This window comes from Dermacentor andersoni, chromosome 7 (genome assembly GCF_023375885.2).
Source record: "Dermacentor andersoni chromosome 7, qqDerAnde1_hic_scaffold, whole genome shotgun sequence".
In the NCBI taxonomy this organism is placed as follows: Eukaryota; Metazoa; Arthropoda; class Arachnida; order Ixodida; family Ixodidae; genus Dermacentor; species Dermacentor andersoni.
The window spans coordinates 130,532,289-130,547,177 of record NC_092820.1 but is presented as its reverse complement, the minus strand read 5'-3'; the positions used below and the strand labels follow the sequence as shown (position 1 = coordinate 130,547,177).

General features: G+C 42.6%; 1 protein-coding gene across 2 annotated transcripts; it reads right to left on the bottom strand.

The window, feature by feature from the left end:
* Nucleotides 1–3,372: 3,372 nt before the first annotated feature.
* On the bottom strand, nucleotides 3,373–14,090 carry LOC126533816 (hapless 2-like). Of its 2 annotated transcripts, XM_055072001.2 has the most exons (6): nucleotides 13,684–14,090; nucleotides 11,561–11,658; nucleotides 8,724–8,883; nucleotides 7,736–7,901; nucleotides 6,283–6,442; nucleotides 3,373–4,013 (listed from the first exon to the last, which is right to left on the bottom strand). In XM_055072001.2, the coding sequence occupies exons 2-6, from the start codon at nucleotides 11,630–11,632 to the stop codon at nucleotides 3,924–3,926; spliced, it is 648 nt and encodes a 215-aa protein (XP_054927976.1). In that variant the 5' UTR covers nucleotides 11,633–11,658; nucleotides 13,684–14,090; the 3' UTR covers nucleotides 3,373–3,923. The 2 variants fall into 2 exon arrangements, with proteins under 2 accessions (XP_054927976.1, XP_050036978.1); XM_050181021.3 differs by lacking the exon at nucleotides 13,684–14,090 and having other exon boundaries at nucleotides 11,561–11,974.
* Nucleotides 14,091–14,889: the final 799 nt, after the last annotated feature.

Sequence of the window (14,889 nt, the reverse complement as noted above, 5' to 3'; positions counted from 1 at the left end):
TGGCCATGTGCCACTAGGTCTCTGCTGCTCTTCAACGACCATCTTTCATGCTTTAATGAGAGTCATCGGGTCTGGGCAAGCAGGAATGTGCCAGTCTTCAATGAACGCCTTCGACAATTAGTTGGGCAATTAGTTACGTGCCAATGGGAATGTGTCGCTCTAATATGACGGAAAAAAAATCCTCGCCTGCTTTGGTCACTGCGTGCGTGCTAGTGGATCAGCGGCAAGCGATGGAACAATTCTCAGCGTTCGCAACGCACTAGCAAGCCACGCTTGTTGTTTCGGACATCAGGCGTTGACTTCTCGGCCGTGGCACAAGATGGCCCAACACTCCAGAAAGCAGCCCGAGTGGCCGGCAGAGGCACAAAATGGTGCAGTGTCTCCACCGTGTTTCTCAACGCGTTGCTAAGCGTTCGCACGCACCGGCACTCCACCTATTTCGGAGGCCATCCACAGGTTTCGCGTTGACTGCGCTAGATGGCGTCGAGTGTTCTTAGGGAAGCGTGAAAAAGGAATCCCACTGCCAACCCGCCTCATACATAACTCGTTTCGACGGAGACAATACGTTATGTGTCTATATTGATCCAGTATTGAACGTATTACCACCAACACATCCTGAGCTGGCTGCTGACAATTTTTTAGACCAAGTTATACTTAACCAGTAACCCAAGTTGGTGTGAAAGAGCTTCATTTAAGGTCGGTCCCTACGCAGTATACAACTGTGTGTATTCAACACTATTAGGATTCTTTAGGAACCTCCCTCATTTCTCGGTGTGTACGTCCGCGCCTAATTCATTTCACGCGAACTTGTGACATTAGGTTGTCCATGCTCAACTGGATGGAGCATCAGACTGGTGTGCCAGGGAAAATAAGTTTAAAACCAGTCTGGGACAGCACATGTGCTGCTCTTCCATGAAGTCCTTTGACGCAAACTTAAGTCATCGGGTGTGTGCCGCTCTGAACATGTTTCCTCCGATTTCGGTCTGTCGGTATGTGCCATCATATCAATAAACCTGTCTGACGCCTACTTGAGTCACGGGGTGTCATGATGTGTATTCAAGGAATGTGCGCGCGTGAAGAACGGTACTGGAATGAGACGGGGGGTGCATCATGGGAGCGCGTGGTGCTCACTGCGTTGGCCTGTATGGTGGGGCGCAGTCTTTGTGCGGTATTTCGTGCTCCAGAGGATCGGAAGGAACGCTACGGGAACGCCAACGGAAATGCCAGCTGCGACCTCGGCGCCACAAAGCCAGTCTTGAGACCCTTGGAACATGCTTACTGTAAATATGCGTGCTTTTAACGTCCTCACAGAGTCTGTCACGGCTAGGCTTAACCTGCTCATGACACTATAGGCATGTGTCAGCGCACACGTTCTAGGAGGTATGTGCCGCTTTTTATAAATTTTGTATAATAATTATCACCAAATGCACAGAAATTGTTAGAAACGTTGCCAATCGCATTCGTTTCTTCAATTACCTTCACAGGATGGATTCGCCACGAATTTTTTTCCCTGCGATGAACAGCCGCAAAGACCCAGATGCCCAAATTGACTTGAAAGAGGGTCATTGAGAAGGGGCAGATACCCGCTGCATTCGTGGCGCAGCTCTACAACTACAACTCGCCACTCGATAAAGCGTGCGGCTGATATGCTGACGAAACCGTGTGGTGGAGGTTACTAAAATTATAACAAGTTAATTATACCACAATTATTACTAAAAACGTATTCGAAAATTGGCTTGTCTCTGCGATCGCTGCATGTGGGCAACCCTGAGCACTTTAATTAAGTGCGACCCATCTGCCTCTCCCGCTTTTTTTATTGTGTGACCAATTATATGGATAGTCCAGGTGCAGTTATGCAGTCGGCGGCGCCGTCGCCGTGAGGTTCCGTATGAGAAAGCGTATGAGGGTAACGTGAGCGAACTTGTTTCAAGCTTGCGTGTGCGAGTGAGGAAAACAGCCCGGATGCGCGCCCTCTCTGGTCGCGCGTGGGATAGCAGGGTCAGGCGAGGGAGGAGGGGCGCTCTCCTTCGGCGGTTGCTAGGGTGCCTCGGTGTCCTCCTCGACCGCCGCTCCGTACAGAGTGGAGACAACCGCGATGTCTACTACGGCGTTGGCCTCGCGTATCGCGGACGCCGTAGTAGACGCCTTTTCTTTTAAACGATTACTGATTTTGAAATTTCTTAAAACGAGCCAACTATAGTGAGGGGGCTCGTCACTATAGCCTAGTGACGCGCTAACAAAAGTCGATGCAGAATTTTTGTAATGGCGAACATTTAAGCCTTCTTCTATGGCGTCGCAGAAGAGAATTGGGCTCCTCTTTGTGAGATCTTGGGTTCGAATAGCGTCAAGGGTACCGCTTTTATACATTGCAATTTTTTTTACTTCAACCGCACTTTATTTTTGTTCTATGCTCTACCAAAACGTCTCACACGGAGGGATCCTGCCAAAGGAAGCTAAGCGATCCGTTTTGTAGCCTAGGAGCAGGGAGATGGCCTTAAGTACGGCCTCCGACCAATGAATAGTGACGCGTTGTCACGTTAGCGTGCGCCCCAGTGACAGATCAACGACTGAGTGGTGAAATCTGTGAACTTAAAATGCGAGGGAATAAGAAGAGGGCCTCTAAATTTAGCAACTATGCTTTGAGGGGTTGCGTCATAATAGTGCGCATATATACCATTATGACAACGCCCTCAGCGTACTGAGTGTCTAACAAAAATTGGTATATAAAGACAGAGAGATATAGGGTATAAATTGAGACGAAGCTGAATGCAAATAGAAGTGCATAATGGTTATAATATTGAAAAATTCAACGACAAAAGTAGCTTTAGTTTGGTGTTAGGCAGGAGCTGCTTCTCGCCATTTATGCACAAACATTGCAAACAGTCGATATGACCAAAAATCATTGTCGATTGCACTGGCGTATGATTACAAAGCACAGTTTGAGTTTCTTTTCAAATGCAAATCAAGCAAAGATATCTAAAATGTGATTGTAATGCTTGCGTAAGCACGGCCTCAGAAATATTTTTTTCGAATTCTGCTAACATCAGGAAACTCGCGAAAGGTTACAGAAGTCTTTGTTTAAAAATCCTGTTAACCTTCCAAGAATAGCGCCCAAGAAATTACTGGTGAAATACCATAGTACCATAATTACACTGCAATGTTTTTAAATGGGCTGATGATACAAAAACACACCTTGTTTGGTCACTTTCCTAAACCGCCTGACAAAAACACAAACCAAGCATTTGTGTCTGACGGATTCAATTTGCCTAATGAACCATTCCGCTACTCCGGCTTCTCTTTTGAGGGTGTCGATTCGATAAATGTAAAGATATTATCTGTTTAAACGACCTTGCAGTTTATTGCTTGTAACTTTCGAGTTTCAAACCGCAGTCCTCTGCTGACTTTAGCAGAAACACCATTGCGCAAGGCGAACTACTGTTATTAGATATTTGTGAACAGATTCGTGTCGTGATTTTCTCCGAAGATCCGACACAAATCATGCACTTTTTTTATTTATAACTAAAAGCTTGGCTTACAGTGTTTTATCAAAATAATCCTCGAATAGCGATGTGCACACAGCCGTCATAAATCGCATAACTTAATTCGAGCTGCTGTTTGATCTTTGTTCTGAAACGACCTAGTCTTTGTTCGCCCACAACTAAGGATACCGTCTTGTAACAAGAAAATTTACATGAATATTGAATCATCGACATAGAATGCTGCGCTCCAAGTTTCTGGAATACCTTAATTAGTCGAAATGTTTGCTCTCTTTTCAATACGGGCGCCACCTATAACTGAAGAAATGAATACTATTTACAATTGTTTATATTGAAGCGCAAGGGCCCTGATCTTGAAGAGAATGTTAAGAAGGCTGGTGCATGACAGAAAAAGAAAAACCAACACGAATCCTGCGGTTTCTTTTCCTAAGTATGCGAACGCGTTCTTCTCTCGTCGATAAATTTTGTTGGCACGATGAATTCGCTTGTGGGTCGCGTGATGCGAGCCGACTGATCCTGAAATTGACAAAAGAAAACTGACATTTAAAAATGTTCAAACACAGCCACAGATAAACCGACTACAGTATTTTCATATTCTAAATGAATAGCGTTTCACACCAGCTACTAACTCAAGTAACGACTTCTTCTTGTGCACCACCTCAAGAAAGAAATGTACCCGTGGTAAGTGACACCAGTTCGGAGTCAGGGCAACTTCAGACATCACAAACTGAATCAGTGACGTTTTAAAGACCAAAGAGAAAAAATTTGGAAATAAGTGTACATGGTTTTCTCTTTAGATATGCAAAACACATCTACAACACGCATATAAATATCAATTTGCGGAAGCCTTTTCAATAATAGTTTTGTGGGGCACATCTCGCAGGACACCAAGAGCGAGCTTCGCCACATGTCGCATTTGACATCGGGTGTAACTTGTACAGAGAGTTCAGGTGGAATATGAAGCAAAGGTGTGCATTACACTTCCTCGACACTTCCAGCGTAATACCACTGCAGCCGTGGAATTTGCATCGGTGTTTCCCCACAAATTTCTGATCGCACTTCTTGCATTTGTGCTCCTATAGAAAACAATCTGCCGCGTGCTGCATATGTTTCAACGCTGCCCAAATCATTTGTGCCAGAAACTTCCATCTGAACATTGAAATTCAGCGAAAAAACATATTTCTTTGTTTCTTGGCCGTACGCAATGCTCGTTCACAAAGGGTTAAAGCCAACACGTAGGCCGGTCACTGACGCTTTGCAACAACAAATATCAGTGCCCGCTCGTTCTGCAGTCAAACAGCAGGAATTTGTTACTGCTTATTTACTTTCAGCTAAAACATCCGCTACATTCTGGCAAATCGGTCGGGAAAAACTTTTCTCATTCCCAGAAGTTTAAAGTTTTGAAGGCCTTCGTTGTAAACCAACGTTTAAATTGTAAGCGAGCAATTGTTTTTTTGTGATTGCGTAGCCATCTACGAGATCAAATGTTTTTGCACAACACATCATAATATACTCGCGCATCAGTATCAATAAGATATCCGGAGCTGAATTACAGCCTAAGGCTTATCACTGGCGAACGCATAATGCAGTTAAAGAATGGACATTTAGGCAAGTTTGTACTGGTTGAACATCCTTAAGGGGCAGTGCAAGATAAAGACAGAAGGCAGGAAACACACAGGACAGCACTGTCCTGCTAGCCTTCTGTCTTTGTCGTCTCACAGTAGAAGATCTGGAAATGTCAATACGCACGTACAGGTCTTATTCTTAAAAGAAGCACGTGTTTGGTAAATTTTTAGCCTTTCGAGGAATTGAAATTCGCAAGCTCCTGTTTAGGCCTACCTCAGCATCAATGCCTTTTCAGTTCTAGCCCATCGATGTGCCTTCCACAAACTGTGAACGCAGTGGTGCTGTCTGAATTACACAAATTATGATAGAATCGCAAAGCACTACGTCGCCTAGGTAATTCTTAAGTGATTCTAAATAGAGCGCATCAGGGATAAAATACGGTTAAAATACTAGCTTGCAATTCAGATTTTATTGTTGAATATATATATATTGTATATGCGCAATTGCAATCGAACCGGTGCCGCACAGCGAAGTTTCAAAACCGCAGCAATAAAAACAATACTACTCAATCCCTCATGCAATTATTACGCCAAATAAGCTACCGTGCAATGTATTGGCTTGTGCTTCGACGAAATTTCGCAGCGTCTTGATAGATCTAAATCCCGTATATGTACCAATCTCATCGCACTAGCATTTGTATCTCTTATTTCATTATTTTTTGCAGGCTGTTCTGTTTCACTTCCAATGTAATCTATCTTTTTTCTCTTCTGTTGTCATGGGTACTGTTGCTGCAGTTGAAGGAATGAATGAATAGTACAAAAAGAGTGGTCGTAAGGTTGATGAAGCTTTGATGTAAGCTATATAAGGTTGATAGTTGAGGCCGCGGTTAAAGGTGATGTCTATGGTTACACATCTACAAGGTTACGTTTACATCATCTCAGAAGAAATAGGCACACATTTGATGCACGAAAACTGATGCGCTTTCCTAATTAAATCATTGTTGCCTCAAAGAAATTATTATATATTTTTGGTTATGTTTTGTTTTGCGACTTTAAAATACGTAGTTTTATTAGGAATGACTTGTATAAATGATAATGTCTGTCTCCATTTGTTAATAAAAAGATAAGTTTGAAGTCTCTGCCTATGTCCCTGTCTTCTGTCAGCCTTGTTTCGTTGCAGTTTTGATGGAGAACCTGATTGCTCCGAATCATGCACTCACGTCAAGGCTAGTGCTGCTGCTGTCAAGAACATGGTACTGGTACTTGGAAGGCGACCCCCTATCGACGCTTTTCCTGCAGAGCAGCACAGGCCAGATGATGAAGAAGAAGACGTTGAGCAGGAACTCGGTCTTGTAGCTGATCACTCTCATACGTAGCTTCCTGCAGTAGCAACAGTTTGTGATTAAAGCCCCGCAAAATACCGCGGTGAAAGTTGGCATGCCAAAATCCCGAAAGCAGGTATCACTACCGCAGGACGTCGCCAAATAAACTAATAAGAGACAACGAGGCTCCAAATGATGAACTTTGGGGAAAGCGATGCCATATTTTGACGATGTGTTTCGAGGAAAACGTGACAAACTGATAACCCAGTCAACAGTAACTCTTAGGACTTTGCGATGTTAACGGTGTTACTTGTTTCCCCGTAATGCTACCGAAAATGTTCGGTTTATCTCCAATCTTCAGATGTTCACTTTGCAGAAAGAATACCAGTGTAATGATTGGGAAAATACGCAAACATATTACTTCATTGTCATTATGGTGTTAAATGTTGAAGCACTGAAGGTGATCCGAAAGAAACCGAATTTCCATCACTGAAGCATGCTGGATACATTCGAATACTTCAAGTAGCACATAGAAGAAAATATTTTCGAGCTATACTGTTAAGTTAGCCTGATACCATACCAGAAAAGCTACAGGTGGGGAAAAATTAGGGCGCTTGGTATACCCAGAAAAGGCGCTGTGAACGACAGATTGTTATAACACCGCCTTAAAATTCCTGCACATGATCACTGATATAGTTCCTCATGTATAAAGGCATCTGCTCTTGCTTGAGCTATTTATTGCAGGTAAAGATCACTTGCAATTTTTTACATCAAATAAGATTTCAGAAGTTTCAATAACTTTTACTGAGCCTCAATTGCCCATGTACAAAAATAGATTGTAATTTGTCAAGTCACACAAAATATAAGCACTGTAGCTTCGGCCCGACATTAAATATTGACTTTCCTTTCCTCTTTTAGAAGCCAATATATGTCAGCAAAACCAACAAACTTACAGCAGTCAAACAATACTTTGTTAGTTCATATAGATTTCATGTTTTCTTTGCGTCTCCTTTTAATTTATTTCTGTCACCATGTCCTCTGTTCCGTTTTTCTTATCCTTAGTACATTCGAGCCAACAAAATCGCCGAATTTATTTTTAGCTTTACCCCTACTTTATTTCCTTGATCGATGGTCATGGAATACCTCTCCGCTAAATTGACGCCATTATTGTAACCTAAATATTGCTAGTCCAACCGACTGCATTCCCGTTGCTAAAAGTGTGTTGTCGCAAACGCTTTTAGGTTCTGCAAAACGTATTTTTACTGGTTATACTGTTTTCACCAATCTGCATTTTAGGTTCTCGCTAAGTTTCTTTCGTTTCCCGCAGCAAACCGAATGACGTTACACTCACGTTTTTGGGTGAATGGGGTGGCCTTCTCTGTCGTGCTGCACAGTGTACTTCCTAATTTCGGGTTCGTAGTAGTGCTTGAGGTGGCCTTTGCCGTATATCAAGGAATGTAAGCCAAACTGGCCAACGCGTTCACAGCCCAGGCACCCGAGACAGGCCTTCAGAAACCCTGCGGTGCAAAGGAACATCAGAATGAAAGAAGCACTGTCGCATGGTTCACATCATTCAGTGATACTCAGACCGCCTTTTGCAAACGAGTTCATTTTTGTTTCTTTGGCAAATAGGCAATACGGAATGGAACCTAAGATTTATTGCGAACATTTCGGTTACTGTTCTACGAAGCGCATAGCGCAGTTCTAATTGAGGACGCACTACACGCTACTTGTATATTGTAGATGTACTAAGTTTCTGAAGGCGGCGGTATTTTAACCAATAGTTGGAACCAATTGCTTTGGAACCACCCAGCGCGCCATATGATTTAGACGTGAACCTGTACACTGCGCATAGGATTTTCGACAACCTTTGGCGGGATCGGAGGTCACCTAGCAAGATAGACAACAAAAATCTGAAGTTTTGACTTCATCGAAAAGCTTGTGCATCAACTGTCGTTCACGTCGGAAACTACGACTGCCCTACGTTACGCACAAGATTAGGTTATACACAAAAATTAGCGGAACCTGAAAAGCTGTTCAACATTTTCTGCCCACCAGGTGGTTTAAAAACAGCGAAATTTTTTACTTGGCCATGACATCTTAGCGTTGTGGTTGGACATGAAACGTACGCCGGACAGTTTCGTCTCCATCTACTCCGCTAAAATTCAGATATAGTTATATTTAGTAACGGAAAAGTAATTCATTATTCTAAGTAATTGCAACAGTTGCACCTCTTTAGTTTCGCTTTTAAGGTTTCCGTGTGAGCGGCACTTTGACACTACGATGCAGACAATTAGTGCTAGCGGCAGCATGGAAGCAAACACGAGCACCATGCTTACCGGCAGCAAGTTTCGCCACGAGGAACCAAATGAGGAATTGTTTGACGCCGTCATAAGGGCGCCTCTTGGTGCTGGATCTCGTGGCGCGGCTCTTGTAGATGCCAGCCTTGAGGGCGTCCAGTTCGGTGATGAGGTGGCAGGAGAGGCTCTCATTTCCACACTTAATAGACAGATAAAGCATACAGTGATTGCTTTGATTAGTTATATAGAAATTAGGAAAGAAAGCTCGGGAAAATGAACAAGACATGCAAGATCGGATAGAGAAAAATACATAGTGTTGTTGTCCCGATCACTCGCTTTTCTGTGTTGTAAACTACGTTTTGCTAGATACGTTTTTACAAGAAACTGTGGTATCTTGCTAAGAACTTCTGTACATTGACTTGCACGTTGCCTTCAATTCTGCCTAGAATAAGTAGGAAGCTGATGTAAATAAGTAGGATACAAACTTGCGCTACGGGATGAAAGTCGCGCAACATTTTTCTTTTACATCCACCTTTCACAAGGTCACTTTAATTTGACATAGAGGCCGTCATGTCCACAGATACGATGAAAAGCAACCATGACATTCTTTTAAGATATTGCGATATGTCAAAACTGCAGGATGCAGCATGAATATGACATCCCCTCATATACTGTGCGACGTCTTCATCTCTTACTTAATACAGTGATAAGCAACTTTACCATAGCAAATTTCAGCAGATGGTCCCGTTGCCCATGTCCATATAGACGCTACTTGTGACATCTACCTTGCATTTGAAGAAAAAAAAAACTGGGTTTTCCTTTTTCCTAAAGCACTGATCAACATAAGCTCCGACTCGAATAAGATTTATGTGTCTGCGCTGCTCTTAAGGTCTAAAAAGAATATAGGTCCAACTACACGAGCTCCGATGTACTCCACAAAAGAGCGATAAATTGCGTGACGAGATCGATGGCTGTGTTTATGACAGTGACTATGTTGCTGCCGATAATAATAACCATGATGACGCTGTCACTAGGACAGAACAAAAAATACGGTAGTATGGCTCGTATGTCACTGAAGAAAGATCACATTACAGCAACTAGTGATTACACATATCTTTGGTGTTCAGTTTCGCACAGGGCACGGTTACTGTTATAAGGTACGTAGCCGCACGAACAATATTTATTCGCTGCGTCGGCCGCACACTGCACGCTATATTCTGTTTCATTTGTTCAGGAAAATCGTACAGCCGGTTAGTTTATCACCGCAAAATTTTACTGAAACAATGTGCAAAGCAAACACTGAAGTGCTCAATCAGTGAATAGTGACTGGACGGGAGATGGGGCCACATATTTTGTTCCACCATCTTATTCATAGGTTTCTCAAAATAACATTAGCAACTCTTTGTTTGCACTCGGCGTTCTGAATCTGGGCATGTACTTCTTCGTAAATTATTTCTCTTAAATTTAGGCATGGTTGTTTTATCGCTCAAATTTATTTATCTCGGAACTGCTTTTCGTGGTTGAGAGCTGCTGATTGGCCTTAAAGCAAGAGGGGTCCCTTTAACGAACAAGTACTAATCAACAGCCTAAAGCATAAGCCCTGAGAAGTACGGTATTATTAGTGTAAACGTTTAGGGATATTTATGACAGTTACGTATGTGGCATAAGCAACAGGACTCCTCCAACACCAGGTGAAGGACACGTTATGTTCGCATACCTAATCAGACAGGATAAGCCAAAAAAGTGCTTGCTGCGTTCCTGTGGCATTCATACCGTAACTGCCGTTCGGTAGCTTAAAAAAAAATCGTGGGAATAGGTAATAAAATTTTAATGTCCATGTTAACCGGGAGTGACGACCAAAACTAAGCCGACGTAGTTTGGCGATTGGTGTGAAATATTTAACTAACTGAATATATTGACATGAACTGATATAAAGACATGTAGCTAGTAACCAAGAAAAATTATCATTATTAAGAAGATAATCGCCAAGCTACTTGTCGCACAAATTATTTGAACCACTAGGATCCGCAATAACTAGCACGTCACAGTGCAATATTGTTTCGGACAGCAGGCAAGCGAACAGCACATTGCAAACGCAAACTTTTCACTTTTTAGATTTTCACTTTTTGATCTCAAAACACGTTCGCATTGCTAGATTTCGTAGCAAATCAATGAATCAATTCATTCATTCATTGATTATTAATATTTATCACTTCATGAAAATACTTCACAGATAGAGGTATACAGAACGAGGTCCCATAGTAAAGAATGGATTGGGACCTCGCGTTCATGTTAACATAAAAGTTACATTGGTAAGAAACAGCAGCTGAATCGGCACAATTACAGAAATTATAAATAACGAAATACGCAGGAATAGGAACACGAAAGAGAAATAGTGCACTGCTATGCAAAGTAATCTAGTTAATAATTTGATGTTGTCAGTATAGCAGAGCAAAGGCACCTCGGCGCCTCAAGTAGCTACGGCAGACGAGCAATTTATCACCAGTTTGATCTTCAACCACGAAGGCCTCGTTCTGAGAATAACGAAAGCACAGGCGCTGTTCGTAGAACGGTGATACGTAGCGACACATTCTGAATGGTAAAAATTATTCGCGTCTCCTCCTTTAATGCTTTGGGAACATGGGCTTCGGTACTTTAAAAGTAAGGACAATGCATGTATAACGCAGCAACAATCGTCAGTTATATTAAGCTTAGCGAACGTTGCGTGGCGAACTAACTAAAAAGGATATAACAGCAGATATAAAGTGGAAAAAAATGTATATTACACTTACTCAAGAAAGTCCCAAATCTACAAAGAGTACCAGTCAGTTATGTTTGAGCGGCAGTTCTTAAAACAAAAAATGACCAGCACTCACGCTGCAGTGGCATGAGAGGTAGCAGATGCACTGCTTGCCGGGCCTCAGTGTCACAGACCGCGAAGCAATCATGCCGTATTCAGAATCGTGGAGTTCCACTGAAAAAAAAAAAAAAAAGACGTTTCCATATCAATAATTTCGAGCGAATCGCTTACTCAACGCATTTGCGCATAGTGCATAGAAAGAAAACTGATCTTTTTTTCTTGGTATGCCTGTGGTATTGGTTATGCAATCGCACTTTCCCTCCAGCGACCTATCCGATCGTTAGCCGTTTCGGTAATTGCGGACGCTTTGTTCTGCGGATAGTGACGCAAATACCCTAGCCGCCTATTATTGAACTAGGGCGCAATAAAAATCCCGACTAACTTTTCATTAATTTTTGAAACCCAATAACATTTTCATCTCTATAACGGAACTGTTAAAGTTTTACTGTTTCGCGGTTGTTGAGGCCAATACACTGAGCGCGCCATGTTTGTTTTCCTTTCTATAGTTAGGCTTCAGCGCTCCTGTGGCTGTCTTACTGATTGGACATTTACGTGCATGCAGCGTTGAATGTTTTGATACTCTTCTTTTTAACTGGCATCTGCAGCCATAGCAAGAAAAATTTGGCAAATTCCACCGACACTCTCCACATATTTGTATCTCGGGAATCAAGTCACCCAGAGACCGGTATTGCCACTATACAGAATGAAAGAGAGAAGGTAAAATTTCAGACCTCGGATGAAAGGCTGAAGCAGCGCGACTGACTGGCTCTGTTCCAGCATCTAGAATTATCGTGTTTATCTTGCTTCGTAGGAATCCTAAGGGAGCACATCCCTACTGCAATAAGAGACATGAGGGACTTAGGGAAAGAGACTTCTAATTTATGTATTGGCACAGCAGCACAAGAGAAGGGTTCTCAATGTACATTTTGTTGCCTCGGTCAATTCTGCAGACGTAGCTGGGAGAACAGGCCGTATTTGCAGAAAAGTGTGTTTTAACTCAAATACTTGTCTGGGAAATGCTGTGGAGAAAATATCCTGATACTTCACTAGCAATTATTTCAGTGCAATATTTTGATAAAACTACAATATGATAAACAATAAAAATTAGCCAGCGTTGGTCTCTTTCCTGGTGACTGATATAGCGAGCGGTAATAAATAATCCGGTGTGGGTGAGACTTCCTGCAGTAACATTTCTTGACGCTTTTTCTTTTCTGGAGAGGGTGATTGAGCTGTTGACTTAGATACATTGTGTGGAATGCTGTGCAAAGGTGTAAATTTCGTCGCGGTGTACGGTGGTATAAATTATTTGTTACGTCAGCCTCAGCGTTCCCATTAAGAACTGCAAGTGTTAGTCGTCGTATCATATTTGCTTGCACCGATTGTCGTGCGCCAGACATTGTAGTGACTGCTTTGGTAATGCAGAAAAGAAGCGGAAATTAATGAAATATATATATATATATATATATATATGTATATATACATATATATGATACGAGAATAAAACACGCCCTTGGTACATGACAATGATGAAACATTTTCATAACTCCTGCAGCCTTAATTTTATACGGTCGTGCATTACACACGTTGAGGACGACGAACTTTTCAGCATTGTAAAATGCCATGCGCAGGTAGATTAAATAGAATAGATTTGAGCAGGAGAGTTTGCGTACTTCGCAAAGCTTCGTAAATCTTCAGTCCCGTAACAGGTTTTACCGGGACGGCTAAATTGAAGCACAGTACCAGTTGAACAAAAAAAAACTGTGTCGTAAAAAAAGAAATATACGGAACTATATATAGGTACGTCGGAAGCACGTGGAAACATCCGCAAAAGATTCCTAATTCTGGCCTCAAACGTGCTATGTTAGTATTTACCAAAACATTAGGGGAATTTATTGTGTCCGGTAAATGAATGTGTATTTGCGGAGGGCATTTCATTTCGACTGTAGGATAAAATAAATTTATTTGGAGCGCTCCGTTGCGTGTTTTAGATTCTCAAATAAAGTTCTGCCTTGCTTTGTCGGCCTCATAAGCTATAACGCCTCATAAGTTATAACGGTGCCCAATTTTTGCTCTCTAAAGCACGAGTGATGGCGCGAAATTTTTTTAAATGTACCTAAAAAGCGGTGAAAGCATAGGTACCCGTGCACTTGAGGTCATCGCGTATATCGAGGGCACCGAAGTGCACTGACGTCAGCAGCAGCAGAGACCGCCGTGGTGTTACCAGCGCCGAGTCAGTGTCGCTGTTGGCAACACCGTGGCTACACTGCGTAACCTGCGCGGTGAAGATGGTTGCCAGTTCACCGAGATTGGTAACCTCGACGCGCACCAAGGAACCGGAGTCACTACTTTGAGCTGAAACCACGTTGATTCGACCTTTCGTCCTAATGCAAACAGAGCGTACAAAAAGAGAAAAAAGAGCACGCAAGACAGGTTATAACAGTTCTGCTTCCCCTTCGTTGGTGGGATCCTCAGCGCTTTCTGCTATATGAATATTTAACAGGGAGAGGCGGGCTAGTTGGTGGTCGAAATTGGTGTGCATTATGTAACCGCGCAAATGATCACGGACGAAGAAGGAAACACACAGGACAAGCGCGGTCTTGTGCGTTTCCTTCTTCGTCCGTTGTAGTTGGCGCAGTTAGATAATGCATTACTATATGAATACTGTGATAGGAACCAAAATAGACCAGATATAACAATATTGAAAGGAAAGAAAAACCGGCAGACACACTTAAGACCTGTGGAATTGAGAAAGCAATATAATCCCTATCCCTTTGGGGAAGTGTTTTCGATTGGTGTTTTCGATTGGTGTTTTCGACATGCATTAAATTTCTCTCTGTTGATTCGGTGTTCGTGTTTCCATATACCTTGGCCACAGACCGGCTCATTTGATGCACTCATGACGGGGCGTCAAGAGTCCATCGCGGTAGACAAAGCACCGATGAGTTCCAAAGAGCAAGCGACGTGCGGGAGGAACCGCACTTATTTTATAGACTTAGGATGTGGCTACACTTCCTTCACAACTGTCTCCCTGAGAAAATTGACATCAAACCGAGCATTTTTGACGTGTTTTTATTCTTTACGCCTGCGGCCATCTTTCTTAACATCCCTCCGTCACGGCGCCGACGACATCGCCGCCGGATTTTCGCGTAATTGGACATAGTGCTTTCGCATTAAAGCGGCACGGCTCGAAGAACTACGGATAGTGGTGCTGTATGGCAGTAGGCAGGCACATATTGCGACTTTATTATGTTTATATCGACTTATTTCGCGTCTATTGCAAGATAAAGACATATCGCATTGATCTGCTGCTATACCTTTCAACAATTACGATAGCGTTCTAGACGG